We start from the raw sequence: 27,154 nt of genomic DNA on the forward strand, positions 1-27,154 counted from the left end.
AGCTCAATTTACGTTTTCTTTGCAGCATACCTACAGGTGGGAAAAAGATTAAACCCAACCTTTGCAAAATTCATGAAAAATGGCACTCATGCAGAGTTCACACGGTATGCCTCAGGATACTATTTTCAGCCCATTTCTCTTCCCAAAAGTTAACAGAGAATCTAGAATCCGTGGCCTGACTTCAAGTGGTCTGTGCATGTGAAATAATGTATATTAATGCATGGTACTTTCTTCTAGAGAAGAAGGCCACCGATTTCATCAAGATCTTTAAGGGGATCCAAAAAAGCTTAAGAATCATTTTTCTACAAACTCTCCCTGGTTACAAACCCATTCCCTTGGCTACAATTACTACCTATTTCCTGGTAACTACCAAATCTCCACCTCCATCCCAAATCTCTATGCACCAAACCTTTATAACCAACTGCCTATACATCTCCTCCTGGATATCCCCTGGACACCTTCAACTCAACATATCTTAATAGAGACTTCATCATCTTCCCACCCTTCACCTGTTCTTCCTCCTATTTCTCCTATGTCAGTGACCATCTTGCCAATCCACCCAATTTCCCAAGCCGGAGTGAAAGCAGTGTCCTTGACCTCACCTACCAATCAATCACCAAGTCCTAACAATTCTACCTACTAATTATCTCTAAAGTATTCTTTTTTCCACTCCCTCTCCAATTCTGTCACAACTTTAAGCTTGTCAGGGTCACGTCTTATCTGGACTACGGCAGTTTACTTGTAACTGGTTTTCCCGTCTCCAAGGTAGCTCCCCTGCAATCCACTCTCCATGCCATAGCGTTAATCTAAAATACATAATGCCCCTGTAGGGTAGCATGGGCATGCCAGACCCTGTCTGATCTGGGACTTGCTTACCTCACACTCTACACTCTATGTTCCAGATAGAGTAATCTACTTAAAGTGTCCTAATAAATCAGTGCCTCATGCTCTGGTCTTCAGGTCTTTGTATAAGCAACACCCTCTGCCTGAAACAAGCTATCCTTGCCATTGCCAGCTCCCAATCATCTTTCACTTCTGTTTAAAAATCATCCTTCCAGGGGCGCCTGGGTGGCTCAGTCTTTGGGGGTCTGCCTTCGGCTGAGGGCGTGATCCCAGGGTTCTGGGATCGAGCCCCACATCAGGCTCCTCTGCTGGGAGCCTGCTTCTTCCTCTCCCACTCCCCCTGCCTGTGTTCCCTCTCTTGCTGGCTGTCTCTCTCTGTCAAATAAATAAATGAAATCTTAAAAAAAACAAAAAAAAAACATCCTTCCAGGGGCGCCTGGGTGGTTCAGTCGGTTAAGCATTTGACTCTTGGTTTCAGTTCAAGTCATAATCTCATCGATCTTGAGATCCAGCCCTATGTCAAGCTCCCCGCCCAGCAGGGAGTCTGCTTGAAGATTCTCTCCCTCTGCCCCTCCCCCGACTAGTGCTCGCACAAGTGAGCACAGCCTCACATAAATAAATCTTTAAAAAACTTATATCATCTTTCCAATAAAGAGGGCTTTCCTAATACTGCTTCTCCACCCATACCATGGAGACTAATAAATACTTCTGTGCTCCTATATAACAGCACCCTGTGCTTATCACCACCACAGCAAATCACTCTGCATTGAAATGTCCTTTTTCAATATCATGTCTACCTCCCCATTAAATGTAAACACCTTGAAGAGAGGGACATAATTGTCCATCCATCTCTAGCACTTAAGACAGTGCCTTGGGGTACCTGGCCAGCTCAATGGGTAGAGCACGCGACTCCTGATCGTGAGTCATGAGTTTGAGCACCACACTGGGGGTGAGTTTCAAGAGTTTACTTAAAAACAAACAAACAAACAAAAAAAAAAAAAACAGTGCCTGATACATACAAAAGAGTTCAAATATTTCTTAAATATTTGAATAAATGAACTACTCTGCATTTCCTAGGCACTTACACATGTCCAAAGAAAGACTGCTATATCTATCTGAATAGTGTATGAGACAGCAAGAAAATAATTTTTCAACATATGGGATTTTCTAAAAGCTACATTTCAACGTTCCAGAGTTAAAATATATCCACATCCCCCCTTGGAAAATTTGACCAATTTGAATACCTGCTGAAAAGATATCCATTGCCCTCTTCAACTCTCCTCTTGTTCTCTGATTACTATTTAAGTCTACAAGTGGAGTTGAAGGATCCCTCATATATTCTAACTCAGTGGCAAACAATCCACCATCAACAAAACGTTCAGGAGCAATATAGCAAGTTCTCCTCCTCGAAGTGTCAAAGAAATAGTTGAAATCTGCTGGGTTGTCCTCTGGAAGATAAGTGGGCTTAAAACTGGCAAAATCAGTCAGAAGGACCCAATTCCAACTGGTGACCATTACATTCTCAGTCTTGATGTCCCCATGACGGACTCCAGATTTGTGCGCTTGGTCCACAGCTGTCAGGATCTGGAAAGCAATCCAACGCTTCTCAATGTTATTTAAGAATGGACGGGTACTGATGCGATCATAGAGGTTGTCTCGCACATACTGCCTAAAGAGCATGGCTGCTTTCTCAGACGCTTTTTCTACTGCTTTCTGAAAAGGTAGACAGTTCTGTGCAGAATGAAGCCTGATTTTCAGTTCCTCCAGCTCTTGTTTATAGCTGGTTAAAGGCAATGTGGGATCCTGAATTGCAAAGACCTTCACAACCACCAGGCCTTCTCGGTGCTTCGCTCGAGCAACTTTAAAAAACCGAGTACTTCCCAGGCTCTTATCATACTCAAAGTCATGGATGTCTGAGAAATAACTCTCCACAGAAAGTATCTGGGAAGGAGCAATGCCAGCAAGCTGATTCCCCATAATGGCAGGAAGCACCTCGGGGTCAATAAGTCAGGATTCAATACCTACTTTTAAAAAAAAAAAAAGGAGGAGAAGAAAAGATACAAGCAATAAAATACCATCATTTATGTGTTCTCTTCCTAAAAGATTGATGCACCATATATCTCTTCCACTGAAAGCACTGTATCTAGTCTTCTAGGCAGCCTCTAAATTTTAAACACATTTATCTAAAAAGATCGTGTTATTTTATGTTGTCCTTTCCAGGAGCTGAACTATCTTTAAATAGACCCCTTCAATATGTCAGAATGTGTATTTTCTGCCATTTAAGTTTAAAAATTAATGAGCCTTTACTATGTGTTCAGCATTGTGCTTGGGGCTATGAGGGTCACAACAGAACTACATGATACAGTCTTTGTCCAAGAAGAACCTGTGGTCTTGGATGTAAGACACAAGCACATTAAAGACTCAAAAATAAAATAAATATAAATAAAAAGTAATAATAATTTAAAATAAGAACTTAAAACTGACTAAAAATCGCCTAAATCAAATAGGTCACTGAACTCCTCAAAGATCATGCTTAAGATTCAAAAATAAATCAGTAACTCCTGCGCCCTTCAGCCTAATTCCAGTGTGCTAATTCCCACCACCTAACAGACGGCATAAAGTTGTTTGATGTGCAAGAACAAGGAAGAAACCCTGGCAGAAATGTTAAAGAAAAGTAAACCACAACACACACTTGCCAAACACAGCCCAGGGTTCTCCTAGCTCATAATCTGCAGGAAATAAAAGACACTCATAACACACGACCATGCGCACATATAAACATTTACCCTAGGACTCTGGAAAGTGTCACAAGTCGGTCCCTAGCTCACACTGAGGTCATGACGGATCACTTCGGGGTCTGCGCGGGACTGGGAGTCAGCAGGCGGGCGAGCCTTCTGTATGAGAGGTCTTCCTTCAAAGGCAGGAGGCGGGACGCTGGGGGAGGGAGGCCGAAAAGTCCCAATTTCCAGAAACCAAGGTGGTCCGCAGGGGAGAACTGAGAAGCTCTCGGCGTCGCAGTAGATAAACGAAGCCAAACTGAAGGGATGCCACAGATACCCCGAGAGTTGCCCCCGCCAGTCCCCTACTCTGCCCTGGGAGCCATGCGTTCCCGGGCCTCACCTTCCTCTCGGGCGGATCTCTGGACCCTCGAAGACCTCTAGACTCTCCCAGAGCCTCACCACCAGGCGGGCAGGTGGGACTCGGGATAGAGCGGGAGGCTGCCAGTAGCAGCGAAATAATACTCCAGCTAACGCGGACACCGTAAACGCCGAACTCCCGGGAAAGCTGCCGGCTCTGACCTCACTTCCTGTCGCAGAGCGGAAGTGACGACCAAGTAAGGCTTGAGGAAGAGAGCAAGTAGCAAGGGAGTTGGTTGCTAGGAAACGAGGAAAGGGCGTGGCCTCATGCTAAACACCTGGAGGAAGAAAATAAAATGTTCTATTTCCCATCCTGGTCTTTTATCGTTCCCTAAACTCCGAGGCTTCCGACATCCCCAGAACAGAGTTCTCTAAGAGAATTCACAGGTTTATTTAGGAAAGCTAATATATCCCAAGTTGAATTTTTTAAGAGCTTAATTGAGATATAATTTACATACTATAAAGTACACCTGTTTAAAACATACAAATCAATGGCTTTTTATATATTTACAGAGTGGTTCAGTCATCTCTATAATTTTGGAACATTTTCATTACCCCAAAAAAAAAAATTTTGTAATCATAAGCAGTCACTCCTATTCTCTCCCTTTCCCCTCCCCGTCCCAGCCCTAGGTAATTACTAATCCATATTCTGTTTCTATAGACTTGCCTATTCTGAATATTTCATATATATGGTATACAATATGTAGTCTTTGTGACTGACTGTTTTCACCTCACATGTTTTTGAGGATTATCTCTGTTGTAACTTGTATCAATACTTAAATTTCTTTTTATTGCCAAATATTCTATTGTATAAAGACTCCACATTTTGTTCATCCATTCATTATTTGGTGGACATTTGGTACGTTGTTTCTACTTTTTGGTTATTATGAACAATGCTGCCATGAACATTCCTGTAGAAGGCTTCGTGTGGCCAGGTGTTAATTCTCTAAAGTAAGCATATAGGAATGAAATTATGGAATCATATGGTAACTCTACATTTAACAGACTGATAAACTGCCAAACTGTTTTCCCAAGTTACTGCACCATTTTAAATTCCTACCAGCAATATAGGAGGGTTCCATTTTCTCCATATGGTCACTTATTATTGTTAGTTTCTATCTTTTTTATTATAGCCATCCTATCGGGTGTGAAATATCTCATTGTGGTTTTTATCTGCATTTTCCTAATGACTAATGATGTTGTTAATCATCTTTTTGTGTGATTATTGGCCATTCATGTACCTTCTTTAAAAAAGGTCTATCAAATCTTTTGCCCATTTTTTCATTGGGTTATTTGTCCTTTTATTATTAAGTTTTAAGAGTCCTTTATGTATTCTGGATATAAGTCCCTTATCAGGTTTGCAAATAGTTTTTCTCTGTGTTGTCTTTTCACTTTCTTGGTGGTGTCCTTTGAAGCACAAAATATTTTAACACAAAACTGAATTTTTTTTATCATCCTTGCAACAATCCCTCCTCCCTTATTCCCTATCTCAGGAGGCAACATTACCACCCACTGGATTCCTCAAACTACAAATTTAGAAGGCATTAAGTCATCCTAGACATCTTTCCACTCTCTCCCTCTTTCATCCACCCCCATTCAGTATCATCATCCTGATGATTCCACCTCTAAAATATGCCTTGAAGCCACCCACTGCCATCTCTCCAGGGCCTAGGCCAAGCCATCATTATTGTGATACCTAGATTTTAAAACCTACTCAAAAAAGGCATTCCCCACCCACAATATTATTTTTTGTACTTTTCCCATGATTTCTTCTGGGTCTTTTATGATTTCATTTTGTGTACTTAAATTTCTGAAGTACAGGTCCAACTTTATTCTTTCTCAAGAAGAATACTCAGGAATCCCAAAATGTTAATAAGTAATCCATTTTCTCCCCACTTATTTTGAAATGTCATATTTACCACATACAAATTTCCTATATATATTTGGGTGGGTCTTCTGCCGAACTTTCTTTTCTGTACATTGAGTTGCCATTTAATTCACCTGCGAGTACTGTTTTAATCATTGTAATGTTTTCATGTCTAACATGGCTACTGCTTGAGTAATCTTTTTAAATCACAACTATAATCATAAGGATTATAACCGTGTAATCGTAAGGATGCTTCCATAGTTCCAGATTCTCCCCCTTGTTTTTAGGCTAAACTTTAAAAATCCTTAGCTTGGCCTACAAAACCCTGAATGATCTGACTCCTATCCATAACCCCCACCATTACTGGCATCACTCACTGTCTCTCTCAGTCCCCCACAATAGCCTCCCTTTGCTCCTAATGCATCATACTTCTCTCTACTACTGGGCCTTCAGGTTTACTCTTTTCTCTACTTAGAGCACCCTTTCCCCCACTCTATGTAGCAAAACTTGCTCTTCTTTCAAGTCTCAGATTAAGTGCCAATACTTCTGGAAGTTCTTCCCTGAAGTTCCCTACCATCACCACTACCATTATATAATCTCATGAACACTGCACTTTTTCTTCATAGCATTTATTATCACTGAAATCGTTTCATCTGGGAAAGGGGGGTAACTATTTGTTTAAGGTCTGTTTTCCCACCTGACCATCAACCCCGTGAAGTCAGTGATTGTGTAATTCTTATTCACCAAGACACCTTCAACAACTACAATAGTATCTGATACACAGTAGACATTCAACAGATATTTGAATCAATAGATGGGGTCTTTATAAGGCCACCTTATAAAGGGTGGTGACCACTAGGGCCAAGGTCATGAGTTCTATGACTAGGAATGTCTAAAATATATATAAGAATTGCTACACACATGGGGCGCCTGGGTGGCTCAGTCAGTTGAGCATCCAACTCTTGATTTCAGCTCAGGTCATGATCTCAGGGTTGTGAGATCCAGCCTCACATGAGGCTCTGTGCTCAGTGGGAAGTTTGCTTGAGATTCTCTCTCTCTGCCTCTACCCCTCCCCCTGCACACCTGTGCTCTCTCTCAAACAAATAAATAAAATCTTAAAAAAAAAAAAAGAATTACTACACACACAGTTATTTAGCAGATAATATTTTAGGATTATGTCCATATCTCAGATACTAAATATCATGTATGTAAGTACTTTAAACATCTCTTCAACAGAAAGCTTATGGTGTAGAAATGGGATAAATCTCTCTCAATTTAGATCACTCTTGCATTTTCCCCACATCTATTTTTCCCCACCAGTACATTTTGTAATAATTCATGAAATATTTTTCAATGCCTTCTACACTCACTTCAGTGGTTTTCTTTCCTTTTCTTTCTTTCTTTTTTTTTTTCTTTCTTACTTTTTAAATAGGAATCGTGGCTACCCAGGAGGTTTTCTTAAAGGAATCTCACCTAGTCCTTTCAAAAGTAAATAAAAAAATAAAATTTGCTTGCTACTGGTGGAGTAAAAAAGAGAAAGAGCCAGCAGATACACTTCTATCCTCTAGTCAGTGGCCTCTCAGCTGCACTGTGGCAGCGATGGCGTTCTGGGATCAAGCCCCGCATTGGGCTCCTCTGCTATGAGCCTGCTTCTTCCTCTCCCACTCCCCCTGCTTGTGTTCCCTTTCTCGCTGGCTGTCTCTCTCTCTCTGTCAAATAAATAAATGAAATCTTTAAAACAAAAGAGAGAGAGAAAAAGAAAATAGACATTTCAGGAAAGTAGCTGTACTAGAGGAATGCCCCACCCCTTGCACATAAGAGAGGCTAGTTGACTAGCTCTCACTAGCATGTATAAGAGGAAATTATGTAGTTCACTTCCAGGTCAAGGCAGTTAAGAAGTGAATGACCTTCTCTGTTCTCTCTTTTCCTTCAACCTAGAGCAAGGACTTCAAGGCCTTAGGTAATGCCAGAGCCACCAGATGATAGGAGCCTGTGTCCCCGAATCACAGCCTGGAGAAAGACCACCTGTTAAATAGGAACACCCACACAGGACTTTTACAGAACCAAAAGTAAACTCCTGTGTGTTAAGCCAGTGCAATGTTGCTATCTACTTGCCACAGTAGTCTTAGCTTAACCAATCCATTCATCTTCCAGATTTCTAACCTTCCTTACCTCTCATGGCTACTCACCTCACCAGTGCACTTCCAGTGCTACGAGGTGTCCATATGGACTCTCTGTACTCCTTGCATCCTAAGGAAAAGGGGTAAAAGAAAATTCCTAACGTAAACAACACCTTCCGGGGAACATTTTCACTGTTTTTGTAAACATTTTCTTTTTTTTTTTTTTTTTTTGTAGAAGATTGCCAGCTAACAGATGCAAAGGGAATTACAAGAAATTACCATTTTGTACCTGCAGTATAATAATTGGTTCCCACAAGGACTGTCAATGGATTCTGTAATCGTTGGGCAAAAGGGTGTGGGGTAGCAAGACAGACTCATGGTGCCCAAGGAATAGCTACAGATTACTTTCTACATTAGGAGGGGGGGGAATGAATCTTTTATGGTGGAAAATTCTGGCAGCAAACCCTTTACCTAAGTGATCAAATTTAATATCACTAATAGCAGGACAAAGATACTAGGAAGGCTCCTGATATAATGCAATGGACAGTACACAGTATCATCCACGAAGCGTTCTCACCAAGGCTGTTTAACCTGAATCTAATCAAGCCTCTCGACCTCACTGTCCAATACGATAGCCGCTGGCCGCGTGTGAATATTGCGCCCTTGAAACGTGGCTACTCAAAATTGAGATATGCTGTAAGTATATAAAAACACAGGATTTAGGGCAACCCTGTCAGGACCCCTCTCACTCTTGAGAGCTTTTTCTGTGTCTTCACTTAATAAACTGTTGATTTACTCACTCTCCGTTGTCTGCGAGATTCATTTTTCGACTCCGTGAGACAACAAGCTAGCTCTCCCACTTCATTTTGGTGCCAAAACCCGGGATCGCTTCCACAGAAAGATTAGTAAAAGTGGACTCTTTTCTTTTCTTTCTGGGAGATGTCTCTCCCTTAAGTGACCTCTTCTCACAAACCACAAAACCGGGCACCCGTCGACCAGTTAAAGGTGAATAGCGTGGCCACCGGTCTTAAGTCTCAGGTGACAGGCTTCTGGACAAAGGTTTGGCCAATCTCCTGTCCTCAAAAGAAGGGTAGCATGGCCTAACGCTACCCAGTTCTGCCTTCTGTTCATTGGCTTTTCTTAAACGGCTTTCGCCCACCTTAGGGACTTTGCTACATAGCAGGGCCCTTCCGATCTCCGAAGGTCAGTGTGCCCTTTTGATCAGGGATTCATTTCAGCGTGTTGCCTATGTAGACACGAGGTGTTTTCATTTTACGATGTCTTTCGTGAGAGCTTAGTTTGGGAGGAGAATCTTTTCCTCATTTTTGCTGCCTGCTAAGACGTATGTTTTTCTGTAAGGTGCAGTAGGTTTATTCACCGCCAGGGATCAAAACTGAAGTTATTGGCAGGCAAGATTAGAGCTATCTCTTCACATAAGTTAGAGGGAACCCAATGTTTCCCGGGCATTTACTGGAATACTTGGGGTACTAAGGAGGGAATTACAGACCCCTAGCCAATTCCTCGATTGGTTGCATTAGCGGCTGGGACTTTAATGGGTAATACAGTTGAAGTTTTCTTGTTCCAACAACAGAACTATGAAATTATGATGATGCTAGATCTCAGGGTCTGCACCCCTCAACAGGGCCATGCTTGCAAATGGGATCTCAGGTATACAGACAGAAAAAGCACCCAGAGGTAAGGCAAGGGAACATAACTGAATGAAAGTTTAAACTGTTAGCCTCACTAAGCTTTTATGACTGGGCCAGACTTTGGGGGGATGGGGGGAGATCCAGAGGAAAAAAAGGAGGATCAGGTGACGGATGGGTAAGAGTGGCTACTCCCACCAGCCTGATCCCCCCTCAACCAAAGATGTTAGGCCACAATTTCACCTTGGATAAGAAACCATGGGACGCCTTGGTTCACAGTGGAGAGCTGATATGTAGGGACACCTTCATAGCCACCTCTTTATAACAGGGATGGGGTAACTCCTACCAGGATCGTGAGATGGGAAACAAAGCATTCTCCGAGGGGACTCCTCTGGATTGGGTACTGCAAAATTGCGTAATTTCCCTCGTAAAATTTTCTAGTGTTTTCCATGGGTTGAACAGGGCAGGTTCTTCAAGGCAAGGTAAAATAAGGCGTGACCTTCGCAAGCCAGGGCATGGTCTCTTCTTCAGTTCCCAAGGACTCTCCCTTGGGGTGCCTTTTAACCCACTGGAAACAATTTGGATTGCAAATTTAGGAAAGGCCTGAACTCCTGTAACACTCACTTCATGGCCACAGTGGGATCTCTCAGGTCTCCTCTGCAGGAAACAGGGTGAAGAGACAGAGGTACCCTAGGTCCATCCAGGATTTCAGGGCTTTCAGTCAGGACCCAGACCTCAGGGCCTCTTGCAGAACGTGTTTGGTGGTAACCAGACCAATAAACTCCCTCCTGACATATTGAATAATTGTCTAAACAGGCCTCCTCCAAATAAACCCAGGTTGTGGAAGAAACACAGGCCAACTCCAGCAAAGGGGATGCTGACTCTCACTCTCTCTCTGTGTGTTCCTCCTAACAGATTTGGGGGCTTCTCCCTCACTCATTTCCCAGCTTAATGGCTATAACTAGAGCCAACTGTGGTTAGTCTACCTCAGGACGGGACTTTAAGGAATACTCCCAAGCAGCTGCCGAAACTCCCCTTGTTTCAGGGAGATTCCCTGTCTTCTCCAGCCTGACATGGACTGCCTAATCCCACTTGTTGGTAGAAAAACATGGCGCTTACTCATCTGACCAAGTGGATGCGCTTTGGCACTGGAACTCTTTTTCTCTGTCTTCTGACAGCGCTTTGCCTCTTCTGTCTGCCCCACCCCCTCCTGTTTCTGTACCTTGGCTACCACCTGCATACACTGCTCACTTCAGATTTCCCCACCAGTGTCTCAGGTAAAAATTGACAATGGGGAACAAACTGATTGACTTTTAAAAGTGGACCCAGGTGGAACATAACTTGGTATTTAAACTAAGTTAAGTTTATTGGTTTTTTTTTTTTTTAAGATTTATTTATTTGACAGAGAGAGAAAGCACAAGCAGGGGAAGCAGCAGAGGGAGAGGGAGAAGCAGACTCCCCACTGAGCAGGGAGCCCAATGCAGGGCTCCATCCCGGGACCCTGAGATCATGACCTGAGCCTAAGGCAGGTGCTTCACCGACTGAGCCACCCAGGCACCCCAAGTTTATTGGTTTAATTAAGACAGATATGTCTTTAATGTTACCAGCATTAGATGTGTAACTTTTATTCTGCCAAGGTTTGCTGCAGGTCAAATAAGCTCGTGTTATCTCTGTTGCAATTTGTTAGCAAAAAGATAACGAAAATGATGGTTGTCTATCTCATCAAAGTTTTTATAGGAAATTGTTAAAATAGCTTTCAAAGTCTTTGGGATTAAATTCATTGGACATCTAGGTCTTTTCCAAATGGGAAAAGTGCTAAAGCATTGATTGCTGGACATAGGCTTGTGCTTTTGAGTTCTTATTGCAAAAAACTAAGAATATCGAGTCTGTTGGTAAACATGCTTTGCGCTTAACCGATTCACAAATTTGCCATCTAAAAAAGTTTTGGTGTAACAGTTCACAATTAGGTTACTACCTAGTTTTCACTGAAAACTAAGGTTTCTAAGAGTGCAAAATCCTGCTAAACATAATTAAGACGGAGGGAAAGAAGAAAAGCAACTCTGTATGTATAAGAAAGATATAAGAAATGGGAATGCATTTTTGTTGAAGGTAAAAGAAAGCAATTCCATCCTGAAGGAGACTGGTTGTTTGCAGAGAAATGGCTTGGGACAAAATCTGAATGCAAAAGAAAATTGTAGAAGGTTTGTGAAGGGAAATCTTTGGAAAGGAATTTTAGGTGTGGTCAGGATGGACTAGGAAGAAAATAAAGAGATTTCAAAAGTAGAGTGCTATATGAGATTGGAATTCTCCCTCTATTCGAAAGACAAAATTTTCTTGAATCATTGGTCTACTCTTAATAAGAAAATGTAAACAAAGGTTTTTTCTCTTTTGTCTGCCCAGAAAATCAATTTCTATGTTTTGCCTTTATCAAAGTCTTGTTGACTAATTAGGCTTGTTTGGTATGTTACATTCTGGCATAAGGTCATCATCACTCCATATTCTGGCTATTGAATTATGTGACACAGAAATAACTGAGTTTCCTTGTCGATTGCATCATAATGAACTCACAGATCATGTCCATTTCTGAGTTTTTGTCATTTATAATTGTTCTTGTTCTCTTGCAAAATGAGTTTCATCTTCAAGGAGGTTCATAAAAAGGACTTTTAGGACAAATACAGGTATTCAATATCTTTAAGATCAAAACTAAAATGGGTAAAACTTCCAAAACTAACTAAAGCTGCATTTTAAACAAGAACAGTAACATGAGACTAAGTGAATTGGGAAAAACTGATTATAGTTTTTTTTTGTGTCTCTTGTTTGAAATACTGCTGGTTCTCTAATCTTTACTCTCCCAGATTAAGGAAACTTTCTCTTAAGATATCTATGACTTACAAAAATGTGATTAAAGTATTCATGTGTGAACAAATTAAAGCATTTAACTTTTCCCTCTGCCTAAACCCTCTAAAATTCAAAAGGTCTCCTACTAAGTATTTCTTCCATGGCAATCATAGTCATTTGCATAAGCTCAAAAAGAATCTGTTGTCCTTGTAACAGAACACCATTGAAAACATTGGTTGTTTTCCCAAGGCTTTGACTGGAATGTCATGTTTGAGACAGACATGCATAGACTCAGATATGACCAACAGCTTTAAGGAACTAAGGCTGACTTTATGAAACATGGAACCATTAAGCCCTTTGGAACTGTTGGCCTGTACCTTGGTTACAGGGTTCCCAACAGCCTCACCAGGTGAGTAAAGAATGTCATTTCCTGGCAGTTGCAGAAATCTCAGGATACTTTGGGAACCTTGTGAAGAGGAATCCGCCCAAATCTACAGGTACTGCAGGCTTGTCTGATGGAAAGTACTTGGCTTGCCTTCTGGCCTGGAGAGGCTGCTAAAAGTTCAACCTAGTCATTATAAAAGTTCTAGCAGGGGCGCCTGGGTGGCTCAGTCGTTAAGTGTCTGCCTTCGGCTCAGGGTGTGATCCCAGAGTCCCAGGATTGAGCCCTGCGTCCGGCTCCCTGCTCTGCTGGGAGCCTGCTTCTTCCTCTCCCACTCCCCCTGCCTGTGTTCCCTCTCTCGCTGGCTGTCTCTTTCTCTCTGTCAAATAAATAAATAAAATCTTTAAAAAAAAAAAAAAAGTTCCAGCAAAGCAGATTCTAAAAGATCTATATGGTCAACCATCCTTGCTGAGCTTATGTAAATAATCATGCCGTTGTCAAAAGTGGACTTGTTTTTCAAACAAATTAGTTTTATTTGGCTATCTCTGGGAATGAGGGTTATTATAGAGAAAAATTATGTTTCAATAACACACCTTTGTGGATGCTAAATTTTAGTTCTGATTGTCTTTGAATGTTGTTTGCCTTAGACAACTTGACGTAAACTTCGGAGAAATTGCCACAATAGCTCATGTATAGACAATCTCCTTGCTTGTTATTCTGTGGGGATAATAGGACCCGATGGGCATATGATTACTTGAATAACTGGGAAATGGGATAGATTCCCCAACAATTGTGTAACTCAGCTATCACCTTTACCATGTGGCTGGGATGACAAAGTCGATCTTTAAAAACCAGAGTGTACCCCATGGAGATAATGGGTGGCCCCACTTTCTTTATGATTAGATTGCATGATGTGCTTGGGGATACCCTTACCTCCTGAGACAAGTCTTCTCTCATTTGCCAGTGATTCCTTGTAGTTAAGATATTGCTAAGGCTGGACCTCAAACAAAAATGGCTTCTTCTTTTTTTTTTTTAATTTTATTTATTTATTTGACAGAGAGATAGAAAAAGAGCACAGTAGGCAGAGCGTCACACAGAGGGAGAGGGAGAAGCAGGCTCTCCACCAAGCAGGGAGCCCGATGTGGGGCTTGATCCCGGGACCCTGGGATCTTGACCTGGGATCTTGACCCAAGCTGAAGGCAGACGCTTAGCCAACTGAGCCACCAAGGAGCCCCATGAAAAGGGCTTCTTGATGGTTTCATCCTTCATAGTCATTAAGCCACCTCTACTGACATACAATCGCAAACAAAGGCCTTAACCAAGCATACAACAGCCCTTCTGGTAAAAAGAGCCCCAAAACTCACTATGGGACTTCTAGGACTTATGTTAGGACTGCAATATAAAATAAGCAAAACAGTATGCTTGCTTAGCAGGACTCTAAATGATATTTCCCAGGCACTGCATGCACACAGCCAAGAATTAAATGAAGTCGGAGAAGGACTTCTTGAGACTGCCTACTATTGCTACACCATTTGGGGTGTGAAAAATTTCTACCCATGTGTTGTTTTAACATTACAGTTAACTCCTACAAGGTGTCCCAATGAATAGGAGACATTTGTGATCAAATAAATAAGATCAAGACATCCGCTGATCCATTTGACAAAATCGGTAATTGGGGATCTTATCTAAGGGATATGATCATAATTTTGGGCCTAATACTTGTTTTATGTTCACCCTTTTGCATGTGCTGATGCATGTACCATTTGCTGCCCAGCATGACCCCCTGGAGTCATATCACAAGCCCCTGGATGGACCCCTGGGTAGATTCTAACTGCCACACAGCCCGCGGCACTATTTCAGCAGGAAGCAGCCAGAGCCATCATCATCCCATTCCCTAATCGCAGTTAGGGTTACTATTCTGGGAGGAGGAATGAGTAAGGGACAGGCAGGGCTAGGTAGGGGGAGATAGGTAGGGGGCTATGTGATCAGGCTCACAGAAATCCCAAAAATATGGAGGTGTGGGGAAACCAGAGATAAAGAAACAAACCGGATCACCCTGTACTAGGCATGTGGGGTGGGTGTCTTTTTTTTTTTTTTTTAATGATAATCACCTGTGACCAAAAAAGAATAACCAGACCCTAGAAAGGAAGTAAGCCATTGAAGGTGTTATCACTAGTCCTTGCTCCACCGTGGTATCAGTAGAAATGTTAAAAGGATTTAGGTTCCCCGGTTAGCTTTCTAGAAAACCAGCCCTAAAGGCCCTCATTCACAACCCTATACAGGAACCCTCCCACTCTTGAGAGCGTTTTCTGTATCTTTACTTAATAAGCTTCTATTGCTTTACCCACAAACAAGCAAATAAACAAACAAAACAAAACAAAAAAATGCAGTATTTAAAGAACTTAGTGCAAAAAAAGTTGAAGAAAGTCTCATTGATATATTTTTAATATTGACTATATATATGTTAAAATAATATTTTAGGTATATTGTGTTAAATAAATATTTAAGTTAAACTTTCCTTTTTTTCTTTTTTTCTTTTTTTACTTTTTAAAATGTGGCTACCAGATAATTTTCAATTATATAAGTGGCTTATGCTATATTTTTATTCAATAGCCCTTCTCTGGACCTAACTTCCAGCTTATAAAAAATAAAAGAGATAGAGGAATAATTTAAACAATACCATTAGGAAACAATCTGACAAAACCAGATAATGGAACATTAGCCTGGATTCTTCAAAAAAATCAATACCCTAAAAAAAAATGGAGAGACTTTTCTCGAGTAAAAGACTCTAAAGAGACACAAAATTCAAATGCAATGTGCAAACCTCAATCCAATCCAGGATTAGAAGAAGCTATAAAAGGTATTTTGTACATATTTGGAGAAATTTGAATATGGAATGAGCATTTCAGAGTGAAAGACATGGCAGAAAATGTTTAAATTGGTAATCATTTCATTCTGCTATTGCTTCTCTGTATCTTATTTAAAAACACCTAAGCTGCCTGACCTGTAGTTATTTCATGTCTGTATAAAGGATTGGTAGACAGAGTAGAAAGAACTAGCCTCCAGGTACCTTCAAATATGTAACCTTAGGTGAACATTTGTTCTTGAACAAATGGGAATGTGAAGGCTAAAGAAAGTTTTTAAAAGATGATAGTTGTCCAAAAAAATCAATAATTTTAAAGCTAATTAGTGCTATGAAGAAAAAGTACAAGGTATGTGAGACTATATAATGGGGGGGTGCATTCAGGAAACAACTTCCTGAGGTGTTGGCACTTAATCTGGGACCAGAAAGATGAACAGGTTTTGGCTACAAGAAGAGTAGGGGAAAGAGTCTTCTAAGCAGAGGAGAGAGTAAATGTGAAGGCCTCCTGGTGGAGAGAAATTGGACAGGTTAGGAACAAAGACAAAACCATTCGGAGAACCGAGAGGGATGGTGAGTGATGGAGGATGAGGGCAAACAGAATCCATCTCGAAGTGCCATTCCTCTGCCCCTTTTTCTCCACTTCCACTCCCCCGCCAATTCTGACAAAGAATTTGAACTGACTTTACAAAATTAATCAGACGATGAAAATGGAAACGATAAAGGGTTTTTTTTTTTTAAAAGATGTTATTTATTTATTTGACAGAGAGAGCATAAGCAGGTGGAGCAGCAGAGGGAGAGTGAGAAGCAGGCTCCCTGCTGAGCGGAAAGCCTGACATGGGGTTCCATCCGATGACCCTGGTATCATGACCTGAGCTAAAGGCGGATGCTTAACCGACTGAGCCACCAGGGCAATAGTTATTAAAAGGAGCAAAAAAATAGTACTTGGAATTAGTAAATTGAACTTGAAATGAATTTTCAGTTTAGCTTTGAAATTGCAGCAACTAATCCCCAAAAGTAAATTTGTTATTTACATAGTTCCCATTGTCCGGTAAAGAAAAATAGACTAATTAGTATAGGGGGAAAAAAACCCCAACATTTTCCCTAGACCAAATTTAAGGTGGGATTTTTTCCCTTTGAATCTTTGTAGAAAAGATATTCTCATGTTAAATAGGCATCGTGAGCAGAGTTTTTCTATAGAGTTAAGTAAATGATTCAGCAAATATGGTGCCTACCAGTTGGGATTGATTCAATAGCATGCTTAGAGCATCCTCTGTTTTCCTAGCTACTTGATCTCCATCTAACTTCCCTCTTTAGGTGACCTTTTCCAGTTCTGTGGCTTTAAATATCAGCATGCTGATAAAGTTAATTTTTTTCCTCTCAAACCCTTACTCAGCCCCTGAGCTCATATATCCAAAATCCATGTGACTTTTATACTTGAGCATGTAATAATAACTTTAAAAGCTACCACTGGAGGGAGCTAAGATGGTGGCATAGTAGGAGGACCCTAGGCTTGCCTCATCTCTTAAACACAGCTAAATAAAATCAAATCATTCCGAATACCCAATAAATCGACCTGAGGACTGACAGAACAAACTGCACAGCTAGAGGGAGAAAAAAACACCAAATCAAGGAAGGTAGGAAATACAGAGACATGGTTTGGGGGAGAAATGGATCCTGGGTGCTGCAGTGGGGAGGAAGCCCTGGTTATGGTGAGAGGCAGGAGAGAGTGGAGTGCACAGGGACATGCACAAGGAGAACACCTCCCCAGAGCCACTGGCTGGGAAAATGAGTGGGGCTGATTTTCACGAATTTTTGCAACCAGTGGTGCTCAAAGACTGGAGTTTTAGGGGTCCATGGGCTTGACTGGAAGAAAAGGTTTATTGGAGGAAATAATAGCTGAAAACTTCCCTAATCTGGGGAAAGAAACAGATATTTATATCCAGGAGGCACAGGGAGCTCCCATCAAAATCAACAAAAGCAGGCCAACACCAAGACATATTGTCGTTAAATTTGCAAAATACAGTGATAAAAAACAAATCCTAAAAGCAGAGAGACAAAACAAGTCCCTAACTAACCCATAAGGCTAGCTACAGATTTCTCCACAGAAACGTGGCAAGCCCGAAATGAGTGGCATGATATATTCAACATGCTGAATGGGAAAAATCTGTAGCCAAGAATACTCTATCAGCGAGGCTGTCATTCAGAATAAAGGGAGAGATAAAGAGTTTCCTAGACAACCAAAATCTAAAGGAGTATGTGAGCCCTACAAGAAATATTAAAGGAGACCCTTTGAGTGGTAAGGAAAGAGCAAAAGTGACAAAGACCAGAAAGGACCAGAGAAAAATCTCTGGAAACAATAACAAAACAAGTAATAAAATGGCACTAAATACATATCTATCAATAATTACTCTGAATGTAAATGGTCTAAACACTCCAATCAAAAGGCATAGGGTGTCAGAATGGATTAAAAAAACAAGGGGTGCCTGGGTGGCTCAGCCATTAAGCATCTGCCTTCAGCTCAGGTCATGATCCCAGGGTCCTGGGATCAAGCCCCGCATTGGGCTCCCTGCTTGGTGGGAAGCCTGCTTCTCCCTCTCACACTCCCCTTGCTTGTGTTCCCTCTCTCGCTGTCTCTCTCTGTCAAATAAATAAAATCTTAAAAAAAAAAAAAAACCAAGACCCATCTATATGCTGCCTACAAGAGACTCGGGTTAGCCCTAAAGACACCTGCAAATTGAAAGTGAGGGGATAGAGAAACATCTATCATGCAAATGGACATCAAAAGAAAGACAAACTAGATTTTAAACCAAAGACTGTAATAAGAGATGAAGAAGGGCACTATATCATAATAAAGGGGACTATCCAACAAGAAGATCTAACAATTGTAAATATTTATGCCCCAACTTGGAAGCATCCAAATATATACAACAATAACAAACATAAAGGAACTCTTTGATAATAATACAATAATAGTAGGGGACTTTCACACTCCACTTACAGCAATGGACAGATCATCTAAGCATAAAATCAATAAGGAAACAATGGCTGTGATTGACACACTGGACCAGATGGACTTAAGAGATATACTCAGAACATTTCATCCCAAAGAAGCAGAATATACATTCTTTTCAAGTGTACATGCGCATGGCACATTCTCCAGAATAATCACACACTAGGTCACAGATCAGGCCTCAACAAGTACAAAAGGATTGAGATCATATCATGCATATTTTCTGACCACAATGCTATGAGACTTGAAGTCAACCACAAGAAAAAATTTGGAAAGACCACAAATACGTGGAAGTTAAACAATATGCTGCTAAGAAATGAATGGGTCAACCAGGAAGTTAAAGAAGAATTTAAAAAATACATGGAAACAAATGAAAATGAAAACATGACAGTCCAAAACCTTTGGGACGGGGCAAAGGTGGTTCTAAGAGGGAAGTATATTGCAATACAGGCCTACCTCACAAAGCAAGAAAAATACCAAATAATCTAACCTTCGACCTAAAGGAGCTGGAAAAAGAACAACAAATGAAGCTTAAATCCAGGAGAAGAAGGGAAATAATAAAGATTAGAGCAAAAATAAATAATATAGAAACTAAGAAAACAGTAGAACAGATCAATGAAACCAGGGGTTCATTCTTTGAAAAAATTAACAAAATTGATAAACCCCTAGCCAGACTTATCAAAATGAGAAAGGACCCAAATAAATAAAATCACAAATGAGAAAGGAGAAATAACAACCAATATCACAGAACTACAAACAATTATAAGAGACTATTATGAAAAATTATATGCCAACAAATCAAACAATCTGGAAGAAATTGATTAATTCCTAGAAACATATGAACTACCAAAACTGAAACAGGAAGAAATAGAAAACTTAAACAGACTGATAACCAGCAAAGAAACTAAATCCGTAATCAAAAATCTCCCAACAAACAAAAGTCCAGGGCCATATGGCTTCAAAGGGGAATTCCACCACACATTTAAAGAAGAGTTAACGCCTATTCTACTCAAACTGTTCCAAAAAATAGAAATGGAAGGAAAACTTCCAAATTTATTCTATGAGGCCAGCATTACCCTGATTCCAAAACCAGACAAAGACTCCACTAAAAAAGAGAACTACAGGCCAATATCCCTGTTGAACATGAATGCAAAAATTCTCAACAAAATACTAGCACATTGTATCCAATAGTTCATTAAAAGAATCATTCACCACTATCAAGAGGAATTTATTCCTGAGCTTTAAGGGTGGTTCAATATTCACAAATCAATCAAGGTGATACATCAAATTACCAAAAGAAAGGCTGGAAACATTTGATCTTCTCAATAGATGCAGAGGAAGCATTTGATAAAGTACAACATCCATTCATGATAAGAGTCCTCAACAAAGTAGGGATAGAGGGAACATACCTCAACATCATAAAGGCCATAGACAAGACAGCTATAGCTAATAGCATCCTCCATGGGGAAAACCTGAGAGTTTTTACTCTATGGTCGGGAAAAAGACAGGGATGTCCACTCTCACCACTGTTATTTTTTTTTTAAGAATTTATTTATTTATTTAAGAGGGAGAGAGAGAACACAAGCGGGTGGAAGGGGCAGACGCAGAGGGAGAAGCAAACTCCCCACTGAGCAGGGAGCCCAACGTGGGGATTGATTCCAGGACCCTGGGTTCATGGCCTGAGACGAAGGCAGAGGCTTAACCAACCGAGTCACCCAGGTGTCCCTCACCACTGTTATTTAACAGTACTGGAAGTCCTAGCCTCAGCAATCAGACACACAAAAAAATAAAATGCATCCAAATCAGAGAGGAAGAAGTCAAACTTTCACTGTTTTGCAGACAACATGATACTCAATATAGAAAACCCGAAAGACTCCATCAAAAAAAAGAAATTGCTAGAACTGATACACAAATTCAGTAAAGTCACAGGATACAAAATCAACATATAAAAATCTTTTGCATTTCTCTACTCCGATAATGAGGTAGCAAAAAGAGAAATCAAGGAATCAATCCCATTTACAATTGTACCAAAAACCATAATATATCTAGGAATAAACCTAACCAAAGAGGTAAAAGATCTGTATTCTGAAAACTGTAAAACACTGATGAAAGAAATTGAAGATGATACAAATTAAAACATTCCATACTCATGGATTGTCAGAACAAGTATTGTTAAAATGTCTGTACTACTCAAAGCAATCTACACATTTAGTGCAATCCCTAACAAAATACCATCAGCGTTTTTCACAGAATTAGAATAAACAATCCTAAAATTTTTATGGAACCACAAAAGACCCCAAACAGCCAAAGAAATCTTGAAAAAGAAAAGCAAAGCTGGAAGCATCACAATTTCAGACTTCAAGCTATATTACAAAGCTGAAGTCATTAGTATGGTATTGGCACAAAAACAGACACATGGATCAATGGAACAAAATAGAATACCCAGAAATGGACCCACAACTGTACGGTCAGTTAGTCTTTGACAACGTGGAAAAGAATATCCAATGGAAAAAAGTCTCTTCAACAAATGGCATTGGGAAAACCGGACAGCAACATGAAGAAGAATGAAACTGGACCACCTTCTTATGCCAAACTCAAAATGGATGAAAGACCTAAATGTGAGAAAGGAAACCACCAAAATCTTAGAGGAGAAGACAGGCAGTAACCTCTTTGACATCAGTGGTAGCAACTTCTTACTAGATATGTCTCCTAAGGCAAGGGAAAGAAAAAAATTAAACTATTAGGACCACATCAAGATAAAAAGTTCCTGCACAGTGGAGGAAACAATCAACAAAAGTAAAAGGCAGCCTACAGAATGGGAGAAGATATTTGCAAATGACATATCTGATAAAGGGTTAATATCCAGTAAGATATATAAAGAGTTTATAAACTGAACATCCAAAGAAACAAATAACTCAGTTAAGAAATGGGCAGAAGACATGAATAGACATTTTTCCAAAGAAGACATCCGGATGGCTAACAGACACATCAAAAGATGCTCAACATCACTCATCATCAGGGAAATGCAAATCAAACCACGATGAGACACCACCTCACACCTGTCAGAATGGCTAAAATCAACAACACAGGAACAACAGGTGTTGGCAAGGATGCGGAGAAAGGGGAACCCTCTTACACTGTTGGTGGGAATGCAAACTGGTGCAGCCACTGTGGAAAACAGTATGGAGGTTCCTTAAAAATAGAATTACCCTAAATCCCCCAATTGTACTACTAGGTATTTGCCCAAAGGATACATGCACCCCAATGTTTATAGCAGCATTATCAACAATAGCCAATTATGGAAAGAGTCCAAATGTCCATCAACTGATGAATGGATAAAGAAAAAGTGGTATAGGGACACCTGTGAGGCTCGGTTGGTTAAGGGTTGAACTCTTGGTTTTGGCTCAGATCATGATCTTGGGGTTATGAGATCAAGCCCCACATGGGGCTCTGTGCTTAGCATGGAGTCTGCTTGAGATTCTCTCCCCCCACCCCCACCCTGTCCCTGCTTGTGCTCTCTCTAAAACAAATTAATAAAATCTTTAAAAAAAGTGATTCTCACAAACACACACAGAGGAATATTACTCAGCCATAAAAGGGAATGAAAGCTTGCCATTTGCAACAACATGGATGGAGCTAGAGAGTATAACATTAAGTGAAATAAGTCAGTCAGAGAAAGACAAATACCGTGTGATTTCAGTCATATGTGGAATTTAAGAAATAAAACTAATGAACATAGGGGGAAAAAAGAGAAGCAAACCAGGAAACAGACTCTTAATCATAGAGAACAAACTGAGGGTTACTGGAGGGGGTTGGGGGGGGGCTAGGTCAAATGGGGAATGGGTATTAAGGAGGGCATTTGTGATGAGCACTGGGTGTTGTACGTAAGTGATGAATCACTAAATTCTACCCTGAAACTAATATTACACTGTATGTTAACTAACTGGAATTTAAATAAAAACTTGAAAAAGAAAAAGAAATAAAAGCTACCACTTGTATAGGCCTTAAAATGTACCAGATATTAATTCATTTAAATTGCCCATGAATGCCACAAAGTAGATACCTTTATAACCCCATTTTTCAGATGATAAAATGGAGGCACAGAGAGGTAAATAACTTACCTAAGATCACATTCTCAATAAGTCAAAAGTAGTAAACGAGAAACACAAAGATATTGATGTGTTAAACAAGCACACATGCTAGTTTTTGAGTTCACAGCAATACTTGACCAGGCAGTAAGTTATCAGTGGTCTGTTCATTAGTGATTTTATTTTATAATTATTGCTTTCATGTTCAACACTGTAACTTTGGGCATTAGAAAATAAACGCATGAGGGGCGCCTGGGTGGCTCAGTCGTTAAGCGTCTGCCTTCGGCTCAGGGCGTGATCCCAACGTTCCGGGATCGAGCCCCACATCAGGCTCCTCCGCTGGGAGCCTGCTTCTTCCTCTCCCACTCTCCCTGCTTGTGTTCCCTCTCTTGCTATCTCTCTCTCTCTCTCGGTCAAATAAATAAATCTTAAAAAAAAAAAAAAAAGAAACACATGAGAAATGAAGATTCTTTGTACTAATTTTATAACATGACTGGATTAAATGAGATAATACCAACATATATTAGGATTTTTACACATATTAAATGTTCAAATGTGTGTATATATCCACGTGAAAGACTATATACTAATGTTAACAGAGAGTCTCTCATCGGTGTTTATTTTTTAAAGTGAAAATTTTAAATGCTAATTTTCTATATGTATTACTCTTTCTTCTTATTCACAGTTCATACATTTTATTGTAGAAATGTGAGAAAATATAAAAAGGGTATAGATGCATAATTCTGCCAATACTTTAGTATGTATCTAGTCTTCCACGTTGTTTTTAATGCCTATTGGTTCATATTTATTTTTCACAAAAATGGGATCATACTGTACATATTGATAGACCAATGAAAAATCCAGCCAATTTTGAAAACTGAGATATATACACACACACACACACACACACATATACATATATACATATGTTATAATCAGATGGAAGAGTTTATGAGTATATAGAAGGCTACACACACACACACACACACACACATACACATACACACATTCTATTGGCCAATGTTTTTATGAATATTTGACCAAGATAACTTGTAATTTCAGACACTGCAGGCTCACCCAACAAACTTCTCCCTTGCCTACCTCTTGCACAGAGGCTGTGAGAGCTAAGTATTTATTTTCCCAGTCTCCCTTGCACTAGGAGTGGCCATGGGATTTTTTTGCCCAACAAGATGTAAGGAGAAATCTGCTGGCACTACCTCTTCCTCTTTGACCTTCCAGCCTCGATCGCAGATGGGATCCCCAGAGCTATAGTATTTATAATATGACCATGATCCAAGAGGCAAGAGGAAAAGGCAAAAGAATCAGTAATGCTGGTCCTGATATGGTCAAGGCTCTGAACCAATGTCAAGGGCCCCAACCTCCAAATTTTGTATTACATGGGAAAAATAAACATGTGGTTAACCAGCCGTTGGTTGAATTTTCTGTTACTTATAACCAAAGGTCTTCTTTAACTGATAAAATCCTGTAAAAAGCTAAATAATTAATCTTGCTCTAGAATTTTAAAGTCACTTAATTCCAGGGGACATCACTGTTCAGAGTTTGCAATTACACTGAAGATGACTTTTATATTACAGTCTGACCTTTATAGGTCTCTTGTTTGTAGCAGGTGGGTATGCCCATGTGGCTTAAAAAATAAAACTAAACTCATGGCCTTTAGTTCATGTGTTTCTAGCAGCTGACTGTGGTTTGCCTGAAGGAATGAAAATTCCCCTAAAATGTTAATTGATTCAGTTTGACAGTGCTTGCCGTATTATAAGTCAATATCGTGATGGTTCTGTGAACTAGTGATAAAGACGGTGGTATAGGGAAGAATCTGGTAGTTATGGTATAGATGTGGTTGTTTTGAATGTTTTGCTTTGTTTTTAATGGAACTCAGGAAGATTGAGACTTCTTTCTTTTTGGAATGCCTCTGTGTTGTGGGGATGGACAACGAAACATCAGTATTATGGGCTAATCCTAATCCTGATAAGGTAATATTAGACTTCATATATATAGGAGAGAACTGATTTAACTTGCATGTTTTAAGTTTTTTATTTTAATTCCAGTATAGTTAACATATAGCATTACATTAGTTTCAGGTGTACAATATAGTTACTCAACAATTCTATATATTACTCAGTGCTCATCAAGATAAGCATACTATTAATCTCCTTTGCCTATTTTACCCATCCCCCCAACCACCTCCCCTCTGATAACCATTAGTTCATTCTCTATAGTTAAGAGTCTGTTTAACCTGTATGTTTTAATTATCTATTGCTATATAAGAAATTATCTCAAAACATACTGGTTTAAAATAAGAATTTACTGTCTCTTATGGTTTCTGTGGATCTGGAATTCAAACAGGGAGAGCTCATCTCTACATTGTCTGGGGCCTCAGCCAAAGACTTGAAGGCTGGGGGTTGAAGTCATCTGGGGGGGCTCTTTAACTCACATGAGTCTGGAAGTGGGTGCTGGCTGTGATGGAAATTTTCAGCTGTAATACCCACTCATAGCCTCTCCATGTGACCTGGGCTTCCTCACACATAGTAGATAGTTTCCAGGGTCAGACCTCCAGAGAGATAGCCATGGGGAAGTTGTGTTGCCCTTTATAACCTAGCCTCAATGACACAATGTCACATCTGCTACCTTGTACTGGGTGAGGCAGTTACAAAGTTCCACCCAGGTTCAAGGGAGAATATAACAGACCCCATATCCTACCCATACACCTCTCAATGGAAGCATATCAGGTCATATTACAAGACCAAGCGGGGTGGACTATATATACTACATTGGGGTAAGGATCTCTGGAAAATGCAATCTGCCATATTATACTATTATCCCACCTCATTAATAAGCAGCCATGCCACAAGTGTTTTGATGATATTGACAATGTCCAGAGATATTTTTTATTGTCCTAATGAGGTGGTGGGGGCAGGGGTTGCTACTGGCACGTAGCGGTTAGAGGCCAGGGATGCTGCTGAACATCCTACAATGTACACACGCACAGGATTAGCCTCAACACAGGTTGAGAAATCCTGACCTACAGTAGTAACACTCTACAAGTATTTAGAGTAATTAGACAGAAGGTAGAGGGACCTATAGAAGACATCAAAATCCTGAAGTCTTCCAACTGAAACATTTACTTTGATATTTGATGTTACGTACTATTTATGGTCTACAAAGAGCGAAGTTCATTACTTAGGCAAATCTTGATTCCAAAGGTGATACATTGAATATCAGCTCTCAGTGAACACGAATAAATGGAAGGACCCCCTGTTTTTGGACCAGAAGAATTAATTTTGTTAAAATATCCATACTACCTGAAGTCAGCTATAGATTCGATGCAATTCTTATCAAAATTCCAATGACATTTTTCACAGAAATAGAAAAAAATTCTAAAATTCGTATGGAACCCCAAAAGACTCCAAATAGCCAAAGCAATTCTGAGAAAGAAGAACAAAGCTGGTGGCATAAACTTCCTGATTTCAAACTATACTGCAAAGCTATAGTAACAAAAACAGTATGGTTCTGGCATAAAATAGATAACATACCAATGGAACAGAATAGAGAACCCAGAAATTAACCCATGCATATATGGTTAACTAATATTTGACAAAGGAGCCAAAAGACTCAATAGGGAAAGGATTGTTTTGTCAATAAATAATAATGGAAAAAACAGGATAAGCACACGAGGAATGAAATTGCACACCTATTGTACACCACTCACAAAACTAACTTGAAATGCATTAAAGACTTCAACATAGATCTGAATCCAGAAAACTCCTAGAAGAAAACATAGAGGAAACACTCAACTGCATTGATCTTTGCAATGGTTTTTGGATATGGCAAAATTACAAGCAACAAAAGCAAAAAGGAGCAAGTGGGACTACGTCAAACTAAAAAGCTCCTGCACACCAGAAGAAAAATCAGCAAAATGAACAGGCAACCTAAAGAATTGGAGAAAATACTTACAAATCATGTATCTGTAAGGGATAAATATAAAAAAATATCAAAATATATAAAGAACTCATGAGATTCAACAGCAAAAACAAACAATCCATTTACAAAATGGTCAGAGGAACTAAATGGACATTTTCCAAAACATACAGATGACCAACATACATGAAAAGGTACTCAACATCACCAGCCATCAGGGAAATGCAAATCAAAACCACAATGAGCTACCACATCATACCTATTAAAATGGCTATCCTAAAAAAGCCAAGAGATGAAAAGTATCGGTGAGGATATGTAGGAAAGGAAACCCTTGTTCACTTTGGCGGGAATGTAAATTGGTCACGGTAAAGCCGCTATGGAAAACAGTGTGGAGTTTCCACAAAAACAAAACAAAAACAAAAAC

At 40.0% G+C, this 27,154-nt stretch overlaps 1 protein-coding gene and 1 long non-coding RNA gene across 5 annotated transcripts in view; both read right to left on the bottom strand.

Annotated features, from left to right (window-relative positions):
- Positions 1-4,167, bottom strand: part of PIK3R4 (phosphoinositide-3-kinase regulatory subunit 4) — a 77,293-nt gene extending 73,126 nt beyond the window's left edge. The window contains exons 1-2 of one of the 4 annotated variants that reach the window (XM_045791739.2): positions 3,964-4,167; positions 2,088-2,864 (exon numbers count right to left, since the gene is read on the bottom strand). In XM_045791739.2, the coding sequence (XP_045647695.2) occupies positions 2,088-2,820 (733 nt within the window). In that variant the 5' untranslated portion in view covers positions 2,821-2,864; positions 3,964-4,167. Of the gene's footprint in view, positions 1-2,087; positions 2,868-3,629 lie in introns of all 4 variants that reach the window. The other 3 variants (XM_045791740.2, XM_045791737.2, XM_045791738.2) reach the window with 3 other exon arrangements.
- A 3,838-nt stretch (positions 4,168-8,005) lies between these two features.
- Positions 8,006-27,154, bottom strand: part of LOC148108397 (uncharacterized) — a 122,203-nt gene continuing 103,054 nt past the window's right edge. The window contains exon 4 of the long non-coding RNA XR_015727865.1: positions 8,006-8,097. This is a non-coding gene — a long non-coding RNA (uncharacterized LOC148108397). The remainder of the gene's footprint in view (positions 8,098-27,154) is intronic.

This window comes from Ursus americanus, chromosome 20 (genome assembly GCF_024610735.1).
Source record: "Ursus americanus isolate L20-20 chromosome 20, mUrsAme1.1.p, whole genome shotgun sequence".
NCBI lineage: Eukaryota > Metazoa > Chordata > Mammalia > Carnivora > Ursidae > Ursus > Ursus americanus.